The sequence below is a fragment of the Eumetopias jubatus genome, unplaced genomic scaffold (assembly GCF_037043125.1).
Source record: "Eumetopias jubatus isolate StellerSeaLion01/CBP00866 unplaced genomic scaffold, mEumJub1_p1.0 scaffold_1, whole genome shotgun sequence".
In the NCBI taxonomy this organism is placed as follows: domain Eukaryota; kingdom Metazoa; phylum Chordata; class Mammalia; order Carnivora; family Otariidae; genus Eumetopias; species Eumetopias jubatus.
The window spans coordinates 154,868,010-154,885,956 of NW_028274807.1; the positions used below are offsets into that span (position 1 = coordinate 154,868,010).

General features: G+C 54.6%; 1 protein-coding gene across 2 annotated transcripts in view; it reads right to left on the minus strand.

Annotated features, from left to right (window-relative positions):
• Positions 1-8,075: 8,075 nt before the first annotated feature.
• Positions 8,076-17,947, minus strand: part of ANO10 (anoctamin 10) — a 228,844-nt gene continuing 218,972 nt past the window's right edge. For both annotated transcript variants that reach the window (XM_088026823.1, XM_028107145.2), the window contains one exon: positions 8,076-8,599. In XM_088026823.1, coding sequence (XP_087882949.1) covers positions 8,531-8,599 — 69 coding nt within the window. In that variant the 3' untranslated portion in view covers positions 8,076-8,530. The remainder of the gene's footprint in view (positions 8,600-17,947) is intronic.

Consider the following 17,947-nt stretch of genomic DNA (forward strand, 5'->3'; position numbering starts at 1 on the left):
ATGCTTGCCATCTCATAAATGGTGGCTCTAAACCTTTTGCCCAAGTCAAGAATCTGGGTGTCCTTCCCTCTGTCATTCCAGTAGCCAAGCCATCAGCAAATCTTAGGCAACATTCAAAAACTGGCCTGTTCTTACTGCTTTCCCTGCTAACGCTCTAGTCAATGACACCATCATCACAACTGGACAACTGTAAATACCTCCTGGAGAGTCTTGCTGCTTTTGTCCTTGCCTTTCTCTTGTCTGTTCTCTGTATAACAGGGTGAGTGATGCTTTTAAAAGCTAAAGCATGTCATGTTTCAGTGAAAGGTGTTTAATTTCCAAATATTTGGGGATTTTCCACATAAGTTTCTGTTACTAATTTCTAGTGCAGGTCTGTTTTGGCCAGAAATCATGCTTTGTATAACTGAAATCTTTTAAAACTTCCCGAAACTCTTCTTATGGCTCAGCTAATGGCCTCTCTTGAATGTTTTTGTGAGTGCTGGAAAAGTGTGGTTGTTGGTAAAGTGTTCTATATGTCAGTCCCAGTTGCTTATTAATGTTAGGTCTTCTGTATCCTCACTGATTCTCTGTCTTGTGTCAGTTAGTGAGAGAGGAGTACTGAAATCTAGAATTGTGGATTGGCCTATTTCTCCTTTTGTTCTATCAGCTTTGCTTTATGAAATTTGAAGCGTTGTTGTTAGGTACATACACATTTAAGATTGTTAAGTCCCAATGGACTGATCTTTTTCATCATTTTGAAATGTTCCTCTTTATTGCTGATAAATGATTCTTTGTCATGAACTCTACTTTGTGTGATATAGCCACTCTAGCTTTCTTTGATTGGTGGGAGTATTTCTTTTTCCATCTTTTTACTTTTAACCTATCTGTGTCTTTATATTTAAGGTAGAGTTGTTTTGTTTTTGGATTTTTTGTTTCTTTTTTTATAGACAGCATATAGTGGGGTCTTGCTTTTTTTTCTAATCTGCAAATCTTTGCCTTTTATTTGCAGTATTTTAGATCAAGTACATTTGGTGTAATTAACATGGTTGGATTTAAATCTACCATCTTTCTGGCTTTCTATTTGATCTGTTTCTTATTTCTTTTCCCCTCTTTACTATGTTCTTTTTGTTTAACTGAGCACTTTTTATTGGCTTATTGGTTGTGCATGTTTAAATTTTTAGTGCTTGTTATAGGGATGGGTATATATATATGGATGGATATATGTATAAATATAGCACATTGTATTTATATATTTAGGTAATATATCTAATACATAGACATACATAATATATATATAAAGCCGCAATCTACCTCATACAGAATGTAAGAACCTTACAACTGTATTTCCACTTTCCTCTTTGTGCTATTGTTGGCATACATTTTATTTTTATGTATGCATAAATATTTTTGTTTTAAATTGTTTTATTTTGAAGAGATAAAACAATGGGAAAAAGTTTATTTTACCTACATCTTATCATTTCCAGCACTCTTCATTTCTCTGTGTAGATCCACATTTCGGTATTTTCCTTCAAATTTTCATGCAGTGCAGTTCTGCTGAAAATATATTCTGTCAGTTTTTGCTTGTCTAAAAAAGTATTTTTACTTAATTCATGAAGGATATGTGCATTGGGTATAAAATTCTAGGCTGCTTTTTACTGCAATGCTGGACAACACATTTTACATTGTTGAGTGCTAGATTTTTCTATTCATGTAAAAAGTGTTGGTTTTCATTTTGCATACAGTTACTTGGGAGCAGGTAGATCCTTTGGGGTTTTGCTTTTAAAGTGTGTTAGGACAGATCCATCCAGAGCTATGTCTAGGGCTAATTTGACCCACACTGAGACAATACCTCCTGTGCCCTCCACTGAAGTGACATGTCATGCCACCAGACACATCAGACTTCAGGGTGCCCCCTTGCCTTGCTGTTCCCCACAGCTGCCCACGGGGCTCTGGGGAGGGACAGATGAGAAGGGGGAACGGGACTTGAAGCCTCCTTGAGCTAAGGGGACCCAAGCACCTTGTTGACTGCCAGCACATTAGATTTCTGAGGACCCCTGACTCTAGAACTGAGCATTTAGTGGACACCCCACTCCAAGCAGGGTGTGATACAGGTTGAGAAGTTAGGAGGAGAAAAAAACTGAATCTTGGTCCTTCTGAGTTCATAGTGCCCTTGAGTCAGAAATGAGGATCTAAATTCGTACCAGATGAAGATCAGAGGTGGTGACATGTGGCAGGGCACTGCTGGGGGGGTGGTTCTGGAGAGTTCCAAGGAGGGTGAGTCTGGGGAGGGAGTCAGAGTTGATTGCCAGGGATGGAGAACTGAATAGCTGGGCAGATGCGGATCGCCAGCCCCTCTAGGTGCTGGGGGCCAGCAGTGGACTTTGCTGAGGGAGAGTCCACTTTGCTTCTTGGCTCCTTCATCTTTTCACCAGGATGTTTAGCTTTCTGGACCAGAGGACTGGAAGAACTGGAGGCTGGGGGGAGCACAGCTGGAAGGTGTGGTACTGAGCGGAAGGCCTGCATGCAGGGGAAGTGAGACTGATTCAGTGCCCACTGTGTGCGGCCCCAGGCTTGGGAGGGCCCCCTCGATTTAATGCTCTGCTCCTAGTTTGTCGTCTTGAAATTCTTAAAAACTTTCAAGCAAGGGTACCACGTATTCATTTTGCACCGGGCCCCTTAGGGCTGAGAGATTCCTTGCAGATCTGTACTCCACAAGAAAGGGAGGTCATCTAGACCCTGAGAAGGGGGGACTTTGGTGAGAGCATAGACCCTGAGGGAGCGGCAAAGGCCAGAGACAGGAGCCAGACCGCCTCCAGTGTGGCGATGAGCGACAGCATCAAGGAGGCGGCAGAGGGTGTGCGTGTGTGTGTGCAGACCACTGACTGTGAGGCCAGCAGGTGAGCCTGAGAACTTCTTGCTGAGGCTGTGTGGTCTGTGGATCAGCTCTGAGCACCAGAGGGTCCCCTGAGCTTGTGGAGAATGAGATGGAAGCAGGTCCTTGGAGGGCTCTCTCAGAAGTGTCAGGAGCGAGGTGGAAGTGGTAAAGTGAGCTTGGATCATGCCCCACTGAAGGATGGATGGGCGGCGCATTGCCCCTGCCTCCCGGTGCAGTCCCTGATGCTCAAGAGAGGTGAGAGGCCCGCCCAAGGGCACAGCACGCCTGCCCAAGGATCTGATCCCAGAGCCCACTCCTCAGGTTGCCTACCTGGATGTGGAGAGGTGAGCCTACCTGGATGCGGAGAGGTGAGACTGGCCTTCGACATTACCTTTGACCTTGCAGTACCAGAGAGCCGGCCAAGCAGTATTAAGCCTTGTCCTGTAAGGTTCCACTTTAAGCCACACTGGAGCTCGTACCTGACCCGTGTATAAGCATCTTGTTACCTTCCTACCGCCTGAAATTTCCAAATTCATACACATCGCTGGTCCTAGGGGATTGCGGACCTGTAGGTGAGACCAGGTTGGGCAGCTGATCACACACCTCGTGGGGCCAGATCATCTAGAGTCAGGGCTGAGAGCCGGTCTCACGACATTTCCGCAAGAATTCTGGCTGGCTGCGGCTTCCCTGGGCCAGATGGCTAGTTCCTGGGGCCTGCCGCCTGGGAGGAGATGGAGACCAGGGAAGGCCTATCTCTCGGTCCCTGGGAGGCCTGTTGTCTGTTAGGAAAGTGGACCTTCGGCATGTTCGTGTAGGAAGCACAGCAACAGCCCGGCCCGGTGGACACGCAGTGTGGGTGGACGTCCACCATGTCGGTGGGTTGATGCAGGTTGTTCTGCAAACCCCAACCTGTGTCCTTCCTTCAGGTGTGGCCCAGAGGCGCGGACGGCTTCCAGCTGGGAAACAGCTGTGGCCAGCTGCTTGGCAAGGCCCGGGGCCGGCGGGGGGCCTGGGGGGGTGCTGGTGAGCAGCCCCCCACTGGCGGTCGGTCCTGCCACGTTCCGGGACCCCCCCCCCACCGGCTCCACCTGCGACGGACAAACCCGTGGCGCCTGTTTTCGGCCTTGCTTTCTGGGGTCGGGAGGGGCAGAGGTTGCCCTAAAGGGGCTCGTCAGCCTCCAGCAGTTGGGGAGACATAACTGGTTTCACCTTTTCAAGCCAGACAGCTGTGTAAAGGGGGGCATGTCCCCGTGTCTATACTTGAGCTGCCTTCTGGTTCATTATTCCGCACTCTACCATGAAGTCCCTGGTACCGAACAGCACTTTAAAGTGAAGATTCGGCCTCAAGGCTGGTTATGCCCACCTGGGCCTGTCGGAGGCTGGGGATGGCACACTCGGGCTAAGAGAGAGAGGGCAGTGGGGGGGGGGGGAAGGGGCCACGTGCTCTGGCCACTTTGTGCCTTGTGCCCCCTTCCCCAGTCCAGAGAGGAGGCCATGTGTCATCAGCGGGATCTGTGCCACACACGCAGGGCAAAACGCCACCATCCCTCTTTTACTTGTTTAATAATCACATGAGGCCCACATACCAGTCAGCAGGGAGTTCGGCACCCCCTCCCTCCCCTGAACGGCCCAAACATCCCAGGGCCCTACAGAGGGCCAGGGCAGATGGGGGTCACCCAACGCCGGCACCCCGGAGCTGGAAGGCCTCTGGCCCTGCAGGCTGCTGCTCTACCCCAGCTCCTGTTCAGGCCCAGGGCTCCTGGACCGGTGGGTGCGGAGGTCCCCCACCTGGCCCCATGGGGTCAAGGCAGTGAGGAAGGAAGCTGGCTACTTCTGGGGAGAAACCAGAAAGGCCTCTGCCCCGCCGTGGTTCTCAAACCTCAGTATGCGCGGCATCCACTGCAGGCATCTTCGGGGACGTGACTCCGGGGCCAACCTGCCCACATCCTCTTCCTCAGGCCCAGGGTGCTGGGAGCAGGGTAATCGCTTGAACAAGGGCCAGGTGCTCCGTTCCCAGTGGGGTGCGAACATACTCTGAGCAAGCTGGGGCCCTGTGCTGCTGAGCCAGCGCCACTGCCGCATGGCCCCCATGCGGGACTCGCTGTCCCCCAACCTAGGCTTTGGGTGGGGCCCCCTGGCTGGCTTGCAAGTGTCCCACAACCTTCCTGGGTGCCCACTTTTGCATGGATGAGAAGACTATAAACGGGCCTCTCGACAGGGCCAGAAAAAGTGTCTTCCATCCCCTGAAGAGGCCGTGGCCCCTCTCGTGGTTGGGACAAAGGATGCTCCCAAGCTGAAGGATACAGCTGCCCTGGCTCAGGGGCCACGTCTTTCCTCCAGGCTCTGGTGGCCTCCTGGAGGTGCCAGTGGCTCCGGTCTCAGGCCCCCTGCTCTTGAAGCCACCCTCGGGTGAGCGTGGGGCACGGGGAGGGAAGCCTGGCCTGTTTCTTCAGACTCGGCCCTGTTGGCTGCTGTTGGCCAAGAGCTGGTGCCACATACTGTCATCGCGGGGCCCTGGGATTCTTGGAATAACTCAGCTGGAGGACTCTGGATCCTAGGCCTTCTTCCTTCTGTGGCTAGTTTCCTGCTGGAGAAAGCGTGGGAGCTGCAGGGGTGAGGGCTGAGGAGAGAGCGGGTGGTGGGCAGCTTGGTGCAGGCTGCATGCAGTACGATCCTGGCAGATGTAGGCCCATGTGGAGCTGTGGAGAGAGCTGTGGGGGAACCCTGTGTGCCTCAGCTTCCTCATCTCTAAAGGAGAACAATGTAAGGAAACCAAGGCCCATGGGGTGTATCAAGGAGGGCAGTGGGCTCCCGGCCTCCAGCTTCATCGTAGGGCTGGGTATCCCTAACCGCTGGCTTCCTGCTCCCTCCCCTAAGCCGCTAAGATAAAGATTTGTCCTCAAGTCTGTGTTTGAGCTGCTGATGAGGAGGGGGACAGTGTGCCCCTCAGGAGGGACAGGAGGGTCCACTGTCTGACCCCCTCTCCCCAAGGCGGCAGCCAGGGGCTGGACTCTGCCAGCTGAAGCCCAGGCCTGGTCAGAGGGACACTCTGGGGTCCCTGTGGCACTTGTGTGGGGGCATTACAGCCCAGCTCTCTGTCGGGGGCACCCACTAAATGTCAGAGCACAGACCTAGATGTCATGCTGGTGGCGCCAGGGCAGTTGGGCTGAAGAGTGAACCAGGCTTCGGGCAGGCCGTACCAGGGTCAAGGCCGGCCACGGTCTATGGGCTTAGGAACAATCGGCATCTTAGAGCCTCAGAGAGGCGAGCTGGGTGGGCGGTGGGGGGGCGTCATCCATGGGGAGAGACGGCTGGGCGCCTTCCATGGTGGGGTGCACAGAGCCTCCTAGCACGTTGGGGGAGCCCAGCAAGGGCTGTGGCCCCCCCTGGGGCTGCGGTGCTTCTCCGGGCCTGTCCTCGTGGAAAGCCAGTGCTGACCAGGCCTGGAGGCCAAGCGCCCCGGCTCCGCGCCCCCTGGCTGACCACGGCGTGGGCAGCCCCTCTGCCCACCTCTGAGAGACACGGGGCTGGAGGCCTGAGGCTCCGCAGCCCTTTCCTGCTTGTCCTCACCTGACCCACCCCCTGGGAGCGCCTGCCCGGTCCCCTGTCAGAGCTGCTCCGGCATGGGACAGCCGGGCTGGGGCCGGCACTCTGCAGTCCCCGTGTGTCACGGCGGGCTGGGGACATGGGAGCACGGTTCTCGCTTGGCTGGGCTGCCGTCCCCAGGGCTTGGCCCTGAGGGCGGAGGTGAGGCCAGAAACAAGAGAACACATCCGTGGGCAGAAGAGCGGAGGGAGAGGAGTGCGGGGCACAGGCTGCGGTGAGTGGTGCTGGCTGGGGACAGGGCGGCGTTGTCCTCCATGTCCCCCTCCGCTCGGTTAGGAGAGTAGGGGAACTACAGGGGGTGGAGCAGTGAAAAGGCCTTGGCGCCCCCAGGCCCGCTGCTGAGCACCTGCCATGAGCTGGAAGGCCCAGAGCAGCTCTAGGGCCGGCACACCTACACGGCAGCCCCTCCCACCAACCCCGCTCTTGACACAATCTGCCGATCCTACGCGCCCGCATGGCCCCAGCGGAGGTGGGTCCCGTGTGTGCCTACCCCAGGGGTACCGTCTGCCCCCCGGCTGAGCCCTGGCTAAGCACTGTGCTTCTGCCCGGTGGTACTGAGGAAGGGCACAGGGAGGATCCTGGGAAAGCCGGTCTCCAGGGCAGGGACCCCCGGCTCTGCACGGGCGCCTCGCAGGGTGAGGAGGGCCAGCCCATGGGCAGGGCGTTGAGCTGACTCCTGTTCACAGCCAGGATCCATGCGAGACCACGAGCCGGTCCATGGACCCCACTGAACACTTTCCCCTTCCGCAGGCTGGACTGTGAGGAAGCTCCAGGAGACTCAGCTCAGGACCACTGCGGTGGCTGCCATTCACTGGTGCTTCAAACCACGAGCATGTTCCAGAAAATATTCATCGGGCCTGGAACCACCACTGGATGACTGGGCCACGGAGTGCCTTAGACCAAGCAGGGGCTGGGTAGAGCCGACTCCGAGATGTCCACGCTGGCAGACTCGGCGGCCTGGCAGGACCAACCCGACAAGCATGAGGGGCAGACGGGGGCGTCGGGCCTTCCAGCAGACTATGCTGAACGGGCTGCTGAGGCCACCTCCACCTCGAGGTGAAGGAGAGAATGAAGGCGCTGGGCCCCCGAGGTAGACAGGTCTAGAAGCTAGAAGGTCCTCAGCCCCATCTTTCCCCGGTGGAAGGAGGGGCCCACGGGTCTGTGAGGAACATGGGCTCAGGCAGGGAAGGGCCGAGCTTGACAGGCAAAGGGAGCCAGGCTCTGCCCTCCTGGGTGGTCCTCATGGTTACACGTGGTGTGACACAGCCAGGGGAGCGAGCAGTTGGAGCTCGACTTACGGCCTCCGCGCCCGAGAAAGAGGTGTGTGCAGCCCTCTGGGCCCAGGCAGGGGGTGGATGGCACCGCTAGGCAGAGGCCCCCCTCCACAGGGATGAGCCCACACCAGGGTGCCGGCTGCCATGGGCATGAAAGCGGCCCCGGTGGCCCTTGCCAGTCCCCACGAGGGGACGGGTTCCAGCACTGGCTGGGCCTGGCCCTGGGCTTTGGAAGTGGCACACAGGTGCCCAGCCTCCAGCTGAGGCCCCCCAAGCTCCCCCTCCAATGACCTGACCCAGGGCTCGTTCAGTCCTCGTGGGGTAAGTAGGAGTCAGAGAGGTACGTGTTGCCTTTAATCGCTCAGTTACTACGGCTTTTGTTGAGAAAGGGTCTGTTAACATACTGCAGAACAGAACCAGGCAAGAGGTGTTTAGAGCTGTCCAGGGGCTGGAAACACTGCCTCGCCCCCCTTCCCCGGGCCCGAACCCCCACAGACCGGCCCCGCTGGTGGTGGTGGTGCCGGGGGCGCTCGGCCTGACCCGCCGCCCAGCCCCCACGGTCAGGCTGCTGCATGGGGGGGTGCTGGGGGGGCCTGGGCAGGGACGGGAAGGCAGGAGCCAGCTGGGTGGGGGCCTGGCAGGGGCTGGGTCTCGGCTGTCCTCCCCGCCGGCCCTCACCAGGACACCGCAGAGGGGGGCAGGGTGCCGGCTGCGCAGCACCGGGTCTGGGTTCAGGAGCCACCGCGTTGCTCCAGGTGCCCCTCTGCCCTCGCTCAGGGCGGTCCCGGGCGGGCGCTCAGGCCTCCTCCTCCTTATTGGCTTCCCTTGATTCCTCCTTCAGGTTCTGGGCCATGAGCTTCATTTGCTGTTGAGAGAACACAGGACACGGTGGGGGGGGGGGGTTGAGCCACGCCAGCCTGCGTGGTGGCCCCCGGGGGGGTGACCCAGGCTCCCACCCCCGCTGTGAGAGGCCCTGGGCGATGGGGTCCCTTGAGCTCCATCAGAGCACACTCTGCGCCCCGAGAAGCCAGGGAGCAGGGCGCCCTGACACTGCCCGAGGCCTCCCGAGAGCGCAGAGCCCCTGCTGCTGACCCTGAGGGGATGGGGGCCAGCAGGCACGGGTCGGGGATGTTGGGTTGGGTGAACCTGCTAGAAGGGGTCCTGCGTGTCCTGCCTACCCCAAGGACGCCTGCAGATACGGGGCTGAGACGCAGCCACGGGACTCTCCCGCCCCAGGGGGCCTGGGGCACTACTTGGGGCCAAGTCCTCGCTCTGTGCCTGTAAACTTGGTGACCCTGGCAAGGGGACCTCTGTGCCTCTGCTTCCACACCTGCACGCCGGGAGCCGTGGCGCACATTCTGCAGGGTGCTCACTGTACATGGAGTCCCCCTGGCCCAGAGCAGATGCGCCGAAACAGGAGACATTTTCGCCAGCCCTCTGTCCTTACAGCCATAGGACCATCCCAAGCCATGGAGCCATCCAGTGCCACTGGGGACATCCTAAGAAATCTCCCTGAGGGCCAGGGCGAGTCGGAGGTGCAGCCTGCCAGGCTCACAGGGAGGTGTCAGAAGGAGCCCCCAGCCAAGGACAAGGCAGCTGGGGGTGAGGAGGTCTTGCAGCTCCCAGTCCTGGGGCGCCCCCCGCTGGTTCCTGAGGCCCCCGCCCAGCTCCCAGCCCCCTGTGTCCGTGGGTGCTGGAAAACATGACTATAGCTCTGCCCTGTTTGTTGAAAAAATGAATAACTCCTTTGGAATTTGGCTGAAAATACCCACGCTGCTTTTTGAGAACAGTTATTTACTTCTGGGAAAAACACAACTCTGAGCTCAGACAAGGTCGCCGCTGCTTGAGGTAGCCAGCCGCCCCTCTTGGAAGCCCCTGGCACCACATGGGGCTGGATCCGATGTGTTTCTCTGTGTTTCAGGGACAGGAGGCCCGTTCACAGTCTGCAAGCAAAAGCCTCTGCCTCCTGCTTCAACCCCATTTCCCCTTGTGAGGATCCTTTAGATCTGTAGTAGCTCTGGAGACCCCCGTTCTCTGAGCCTGGAGGCTGCCCCTCTCCCCGTGGGCTGCGGAGAGGCCTGCCTGGCTCTTGCTGGTCCACACAGCAACAGGCTTTAGGGGATGGCTTTTAATGGGGATGGGGGCCGGTGGGTCATGGGGACCAGGGAGCTCTTGCTGCATGGGCCACAGCATTTCCGCAGGCCTCCCTGGAGTAAGCCGTGGGCACAGGAGTGGACGCCAGCCTCAGGCCCCACGGCCACAATGCCTGTACAGCCTGGCAGGGTGACGGTGACCGTCTGAGTTAGCTCACAGACCTGGAGGAGCAGAACCGCCAGGCCATGTGAGAGTCTCCCAGAAGTTATGTTTTGCATCTGCCCCCTTTTCTGCTGCTCATAGCACTTCCTGTCCTCTTACGAGCCCACTTTCCCTGTTAACTGCGGATGTAAAATACCCTCATACAGGAAAACTGTACTATTTCAGCCCAGATTCACTGCTGACTCTTCTAGCTGGTGTCATTTAATACTTACAAAACCTTTTTAAATGTCTTTTTATGAGAGAGAGAATATGAATCTATTTCCTGATTTGACAAGCAGCCATAAGAAATTAAAGGCTAAATAAATTTAACTAAACTAGAACTATAATGAGGATAAAATATTCCCTAGCTTGTCATGGAATCTTCTAGCCAGGCCTCCCTAGCATTCCACATGGGGAGGAAAATCAAAATGGGTTTTGATCCAAAGGAGCCTGTAAGGCTCCCTGCAGGGAGCAAGCTGCTCTCCCATTATGTGTGTGGCTTCCGCTGGGAGCCCCCTTGCCATCGGGCAAAGGACTGCGGAGCGGTCTGCAGATCTCCCTGGAGGGGCAGCCAGGAGGAGGGTTCTGTCTGATGTGCCCGCTCCCCTGAACGACCCAGCCCAAGGTGGAAGCTTCACTCAGGCCCGGGGAGGGATTCAGAAGCCACCTCCCCAGCTGCAGCCCCTGCCCTGCTCCGGATGGCTCCTGAGCACAGGGCACGTCCGGGAGATCACAGGCTATCCGCGCTGAGCTGCGCGGCTGGGAGTGAATGTAGGAACGGTGGCCAGGGACCCCACCATCCTCCCACGCCCCAGCCCGGGGGCAGGAGCACTCTGCCCAGGAGTACCTGTCTCCACAAGTGCAGTAACCAGGCCCCTCCATCTGGTGGGTTTGGCCAAGCCTGCCCACAGCCCTTCCCCTAGGTGGTGGGTCCCTCAGGGCCTGATTTGCCTCATGGCGCTCTGTGACCCCCACAGGAAACATGGCCCATGGTGCGCGGGAAGGCTTGTGCTCCCTGGGCCTTTGCCAGCGCAGGGCTGAGCGTCCCGGCTGTGAGGGGAGCCGAGGCTTGGCTTGTCTCCCTGTGTCCCCTGTCCTCCCTGCCGGACATGCTAGCCAGCGGCCGCAGCAGAACTTCAAACTTGTGGCTCAAGCCCAGAGAAACATCCAAGCAGTTTAGAAGAAACAAGCTGCAGCAGCCTGTTTGCCACAGAGGGAGACTTAAACTGGTTTTGAGGTCAGTGAGTGGCACCCAGCCCTGTCCCGTGCAAACAAACGGGCGGGCCTCCATCATTCCTCCTGAAAGATGAAGTCAGGAGCCACTGCGTCTTGAGGCAGCTTCTCTCAGGTAAGCCAGCTGCTGTCCACTGCTCGCGGGTCTAGATCCCCTCCATCTGCTGCCATGACCTTGTTAAAGGAGCCCCACCCCACCCTCCTGGTGCTGAGGAGCCAGGAGCCTGAGCCCCAGCCCAGCCTGCTTCCTGCACCCTCCCCTACTGGGGGGAGACCATGAGCACTGGCAGGATGAACTCCAGAAGCACAGATTTTCTAATCTGAAAGAACCTTGATGATCATTCAGTCCTGTGGCCACTTAAGAATCTGGAGAAGCCTCTTAAATGCAGACTCATCGGCCCCTCCCTGAGACGCTAACTGGCTGGTCCGGCCCAGGTCTCTGAATTTTTAACAAGCCCTTGAAATTTCTCTCCAGACCTCCCCAGACTTGGGAGTCTCTGATTTGTCGCCAGTCATCTGTCACAGAGAAGCAAGCTGGAGTGGAGGGGGATGGGCAGGCCCCTTCCAGGCCACAATGTGGGCTCAGGCCAAGTCACAGAACAGGCCTTGGGGCACCAGGCTGACCCCTTGCAGCCCAGCTCTTCAGCCACTTCTGCTCTTTAGCAGCCCTGCCTGGGGGGATGCAGTGTCAGGGAGCAACATTGTCCCTTTAAAAAAAAACCTGTCTTCTTTAGGGATTCTTAAATTAAAGCCTTATTAAAAATATAAGCAAGATAATAGTGCTGACTTCTTCCCTACAAAAAGCATCAGAATGAAGAGAATGAAATCTTCCCCAATTCATGACTCATTAAAACACTCATGCTCCAAATAATTCTTTAAAAAGCACAGACTGACTTCTTGCATCATTATTAGTAATGATTATAAGAGGAACCTAATCACCAAGTGTGTTGTCCAAATGCACAGCTTAACATACGAAAGGATGCATAATCGGATCCATTTTTCCCTGTGGAGAAGTTCAGAAATGCTTCCTGAGGCCTGCAGTGCTTTCTGCAGACCTGGGATGGCCTCTTCTCCGCCGCCCCCCCCCCCCCCCCCAGGCTTGTAGCAGAGACTCTCTCTGGCTGAACCCACAATCAGCTCTGGGATCTTGCTATTCATAGCACTCAGGAAATCACAACCAATGGATTACATTATTGCCCAATTTGAAATCTGTTAGCAGCTACTCCATTACCCTTCCCCTCAAAAGCAACAACCGTTCACAGAAAGACTCTATTTGGGCAGCTCCTGGCTGAAGGACCGAAAGAGCCTGTGCATTCATCTCTTCCTGTTTACCAGAAGCTTCACTGGCCAGGAGCTGGCTCCGTGCAGAGCTCAGTGGCTGCCATGGGGCCGGCTGCTGGCCTCACGGGCTCAGACAGGAACCAGGTTCTCAGGCCAGTTCAGTCGGGCAACGGCACCTGCGGCACCCGGCTCCCCCGACTCTTGCCGGCCTCGGCCTCGGCCTTGGGTACAGAGGCCTGGTGACAGAGCTGAGATCACCGGCCCCCTACCCACCTCCATTCTGATGTAACTGGGCTCCCCCAGGGTGAGTCTATCATGCAGGCCGGATGGAAGGAGGCCACTCCTCCAGCTTGAGTGAGCGAGTGAGCGGGAAGGAGCAGGACTGGAAGCCTCCCTTGTGCACAGCCATGTCCGTGCACCCCTTGTTAGCACAAGCAAGCGAGGTCTTCTCTCTCTGTGTCATTCATTGACCAGGCTGAGGCTAAGCAACGTGTCTGAGGTCATGTAGCTAGAATCAGGGCAAAATCAAGCGAGAGTCTGGCCATTCAGGTGAAAAAGAAAGTAAAGAATGGGACATTTCACAAAGACTTTTTTTTAAATTTTTTTTTAGTAATCTCTACCCCCAGTAGGGGGCTCGAACTCACAACCCCAGTGATCAGGAGTCGCGTGCTCTTCTGACTGAGCCAGCCAGGCACCTCAAAACTGTTTTTATTTGTTACATCTAGAGGAAAGCTTACCTCAAACAAGCAGTGTTTTGGACATATTCTAATATAATGATGAAACACTCCCGATCTGCACTGGGCTGGCAATGCGTTCAGGCACTGACAAGCCCCACAGCAGTGGGGGAAGGACAGGAGGGTGCAGGCGCAGCGGCCCCTCAGGCCATCCGGAGGGCATTGCCTACACCACCTCTCCCTCTGGGGTGCCTGGTTCATCTCAATATTTGACAAAATGTACAAAACGTGAAGTCTGCTGACCATTAAACACACGGTGCTCTGAGTCCCATATCCTTACCCCAGCCAGCTTCTCTCCCAGTCACCCCATCTCAGGGGCCACTACCACCTGGCTGCTCGGATCAAAACTTGAGCCCTTATGGTGGATGCCTCTGTACTACTCGTCTGTCTTCAGTCGGCCGTGGGGCCCTGCCCGCCCCACCCGCCAAGCACACCGGCCGCTCCCAGTGCCAGCCTCCCAGACTCCTGGACGTTGTCATCCCAAAGCAGGCCAAGCCAGGTTTTAAGACAGGGGACAAGAACATGCAACCACAGAGGCTTCCCATAGGTTCTGGACTCAACCCCAGGTCACTCAGCCCAGAGGGGCTGCCTGTCACCATCACCTTCCACTGTAATTCCTGCACTCCACTCATACCATCTGTTTTTGTCAAGGTTTATGGGAGGGTTTTTCCTGCTTCAGTGTTCTATCCCACCTAGTGTGGACTCTCTGGAGAGGGGGTGTGACTGTCCCCATGGCCCCCAACACAGCACTGTGAGCTGGAGCCAGCACTCCGTCAGTCCCAGCAGAAGAGGGGCCACAGCCTGGAGCCCACGGGGGCAGCCAGCGAGATCCCCATTCAGCCCATAACTTGGCATGACTACAGTGAACTGGGAAAGGCTCCCTTCTCGTGGGTATGTAAATGAGACACTCATGTTCTTGAAGGTAGCATCACTATCTGGATCACAAGTCTGTTGGTCACATGTATGGGGTCCCCGAAAACACACTGCAGTGTGAGCTTTATGTCAGAAGGCCCAGGATGTCGTTCGGAGGCCCAGTTACCTGCCTTGCTGGCAATGCAGGTCTGGGCCCCTTAGGACTGTGGCTCAGTGGGAACAGGAATCTTGCTTCCCCCCAAGCCCCCCAATGTGGCTCTGGCTGTGGCTCAGGGGGTCTGCAATGACCACCAGGGAGGTGGAGGGAGGAGGAGAGTCAAGGGCCACCCAGAAGGTTGCCAGATTACCAGCTGGAAACGAAAACCCTCCAAGATCAAAATCCAGCTCCAAAGAGGCTCCAAAGAGCCCAGCTCACCCAACGGGTGACATGTTGGGGGCCACAAGTCTATTAACTGCACAAGCTGACCCCGGGGAAGGGTAAAGTCAGTTTAACATAAAATTTTTTTTAAAAAATCTACTTCTTAAATAATTGTTTGGGTCTTGCTTTCTCTGCATAATTGGGTTTCAGAACTAAATTTCCAAAAGCAGAAGTCAAAGGCTCTTGGAAGGAGAACTCCACAGATAGCCTGAGAATGCAAATTCCTTTCTATAGAGTGTGAAGGGCCCGCAGGAGCCTGAGGATTGCTTCCCAGCCATCCCCAGAGATGCACTTATTCTGATGCTTCTGGAATCGGGAGCCAAATACGTTTGATTAAGCCACAGCTTTCTCTGAAACCTGGGCTGCTAAAATTATGTATTTGCCAAAGCTATGGAGTTCTATAGGTGGCTAAAAGGTGCTGAATGCACACACAAATGACAAAGCGAAACTGATGAGAGAGTGGCCTACCTCGCTGGGTTTGGGAAGTGCAGAGAGCCCTCATCTGGGCTGCTCATGGCCTCTGTCCTTCCACATTCCATCAGTAGGTTCTGATATTTTCTCTGGGTCCCTAAATGCAATCCTTTCTTTCCATCTATCCAAAATTCCCATGAGATCACTAAGCAATGAATGTAGCAGACTCTTCACCGGCACCTGGGCTTTCAGCATGGGATGGGCACACTCCATTTAGATGGTTCCCCATGGACTGTGGATCACAGGCGGCTGTGTTCAGAGTGCTAGCCCCATGCTTCATGCGTGTTCTCTGTACTAGCTTCATGTAGTTCTTGGTAACTTACTCCCCGCCTGCCCATTTCCTGCATTTCTAATTGTGCTTATATAGGCAACCTCTTTTTCCCTCCTGCTTTATTGATTTAACTTTTAATGTCTGTTACATTCTATTATTTTTGTGTAACTTAGTGACCAACAGTTATATCACAATACATACCAGATACTGTTCTAAACGCTATTTACTCATTTGCTCCTCAGAACCACCCTATAGGAAACATATCATTGTCATCATGTTAAAGATAGAACCGAGGCCCAGAGAGGCTCAGAAGCCTGCCCAAGGTCACACAGCGCACAGGAGGTTTGAGCCCAGCCCGCTGATGCGCCTCTGGTTTTGCGCTATTATAACATCACTCAGCTTTCTGCCCCAGCCACCTGTGCCAGGAGATTCAGGGTCGGCTGGCTCACACTTCCATCTCAAGAGGGTTTGGGGTTTGCTGAGATCTTTTTGGTTCTTGGTGAGGCCTCAATTTTGTCCCGTTCCACCTGGCTCAGATTTTCTGCTTCTGCTAAGTCTCTAAACCACGGGAGTCTGGCTCTAGAACCTACCACGTTAACCCCTCTCCTGACTGTAAGCACAAATTTAAGCAAGATTTTAAAAAGTTGCTTACAACGCCAGGAAAGAAGTTTAAGAGTTACATTTTTTAAGAAGACAGACATCCTTGGCTTTTTTTTTTTCCTTTTTTTTTTTTTTTTTAAAGGAAAGGGCTCCGAAGGGCACAAGAGCCAGAAAATGTGGGAAATGCTGTGGGATTGTTAGTTGGCAAAATCACAAGTGCTCAAACAGCTCAAACATGGGAAGAAGGCTAGCGATGGGTGAACCACTAAGGAGAGCACCTCCAACAAGGAAAACGGAAAGAACCACGACCTAAATGTGTCAACAAAGTGCAATTCACCAAGCACAGAAAGGGGAGTACAGGCAGTCATACATTATTCAGGAACAACCAAGGTTAAAATAAGCGATGTCCCCTTCATTAGATGAGGAGAGAAAACTGGTAACAGATGTTGCTTAAAAGGCAGCTGAACTGAATGGATGTATTTTGGAAACACCCAGGCCCAAGCGCAGAGAAGGACGGTGGGCCCTGGAGTGCCTGGGGACATCCACAAAGCGGGGGGGCAGCCCAGCAGTGGCCTGGGCAGAAGGTGTTAACCCCACCCTCTCCATGGCCCACCACGGGGGTCAGGTCAGAATGCAGAATGGAATATGTGGAATAGAAGTGTCATTAGAAATAAAAAGAGCCAGAGTCCCTGAGATCAAAAGCAAGCTATGAGTAATCAGAAGGAAATACAAGAATATATAGATAAAACACCCAGTACTTCTGGAATGGCCATCCACTGTGCGCATCATGACCACAGAAGAAGGAGGGTGATAACAGGGAGGGTGAGGAAGGCACAGAACGGGAGTACTTAGCAACTCACAGAAGTCGGATGAAGGGGCCACCAATTCTGTATGAGAAAGGGGAAAAAAGCATTTTGTGTTTTGGCAAATAGTCATGTAAAAAAAAGTATGGTGGGGGCACCTGGGGGGCTCTGTCAGTTAAGTGTCTGACTCTTGGTTTCGGCTCACGTCATGACCTCAGCGTCGTGAGAGGGATCCCTGTGTTGGCTCTGCACTCAGCAAGGAGTCTGTTTGGGATTCTCTCCCCGTTCCTTGCCCTCCATCTCTATTCCCCCTCCCCCCCTTTCTTTCTCAAATAAATAAATAAATACAATCTTCAAAAAAAAGTGTGGTGATCAGTTTGCCTCAAAACAGGACAAATTTCTTTTCATTTTCTTTTAAGAATTTCTTTTACAAATTGAGTTCCTTTTCTAACGGCATCTTTCACTCAAAGAACTAGGTTTCTAGGTGTGATGCTAGTTTGCAGAGCGAAGTGCACGAGGCAGCCCTCCATCCACTCCATCTGCTACAATATGGTCCTGGGCTATTTGTCAGAAGGGACGGAGGTGGATAATCTGATCGCTTTTCATCAGCCCATGATACTGGAACACCCAGTGATGTTCATTTACCGAGACATCAGTCCTGCGCTTCAGATCACCCAGATGACCAAGCATCTGTAGGAGGCACTTCCTGGACAAGACTGTCTGCAGCGTCCCCTACTCAGGAACTGGTCCACTCTCGACCTGACTGTAGGAAGGATGTGCTGGGGCCTTCAGGATGTAACTCCCTCTTTGTCTGGAAGCCATGGGAGACAAGGAGGGAGAAAGTGTTCTTCTCTCACTGCATAAGCTTCCATATAGGTCACTAGGAGCCCTCAGGAGATGAGACCCAGATAGGTGAGCGACCAGCCAAGGCCGATGACGATCTGGTCAAGCCCTGTCTTTATCTGCGGGTCCTAGGCTGATAGGTAGGAGCATCCCAGGGCCCAGGGCTCAGGCTGTGAGTGGAGCAGTAGACAGGCCAGAGGACACACCCAGGGGGGTAAAGGACAGTAAGCTCCAGCGGCTGCTCCATAGAAACCCCCCCATGCGCTCACTGAAAGCCATGGCTGGGGGGGCATTTAGGGACCCAGCCACTGAAACTTCAGCAATTTGGTTGGGTCAAGGTGATACACAAAGGTTTAAGAGTCCAAAGAACAGAAATAAACACCACTGATTA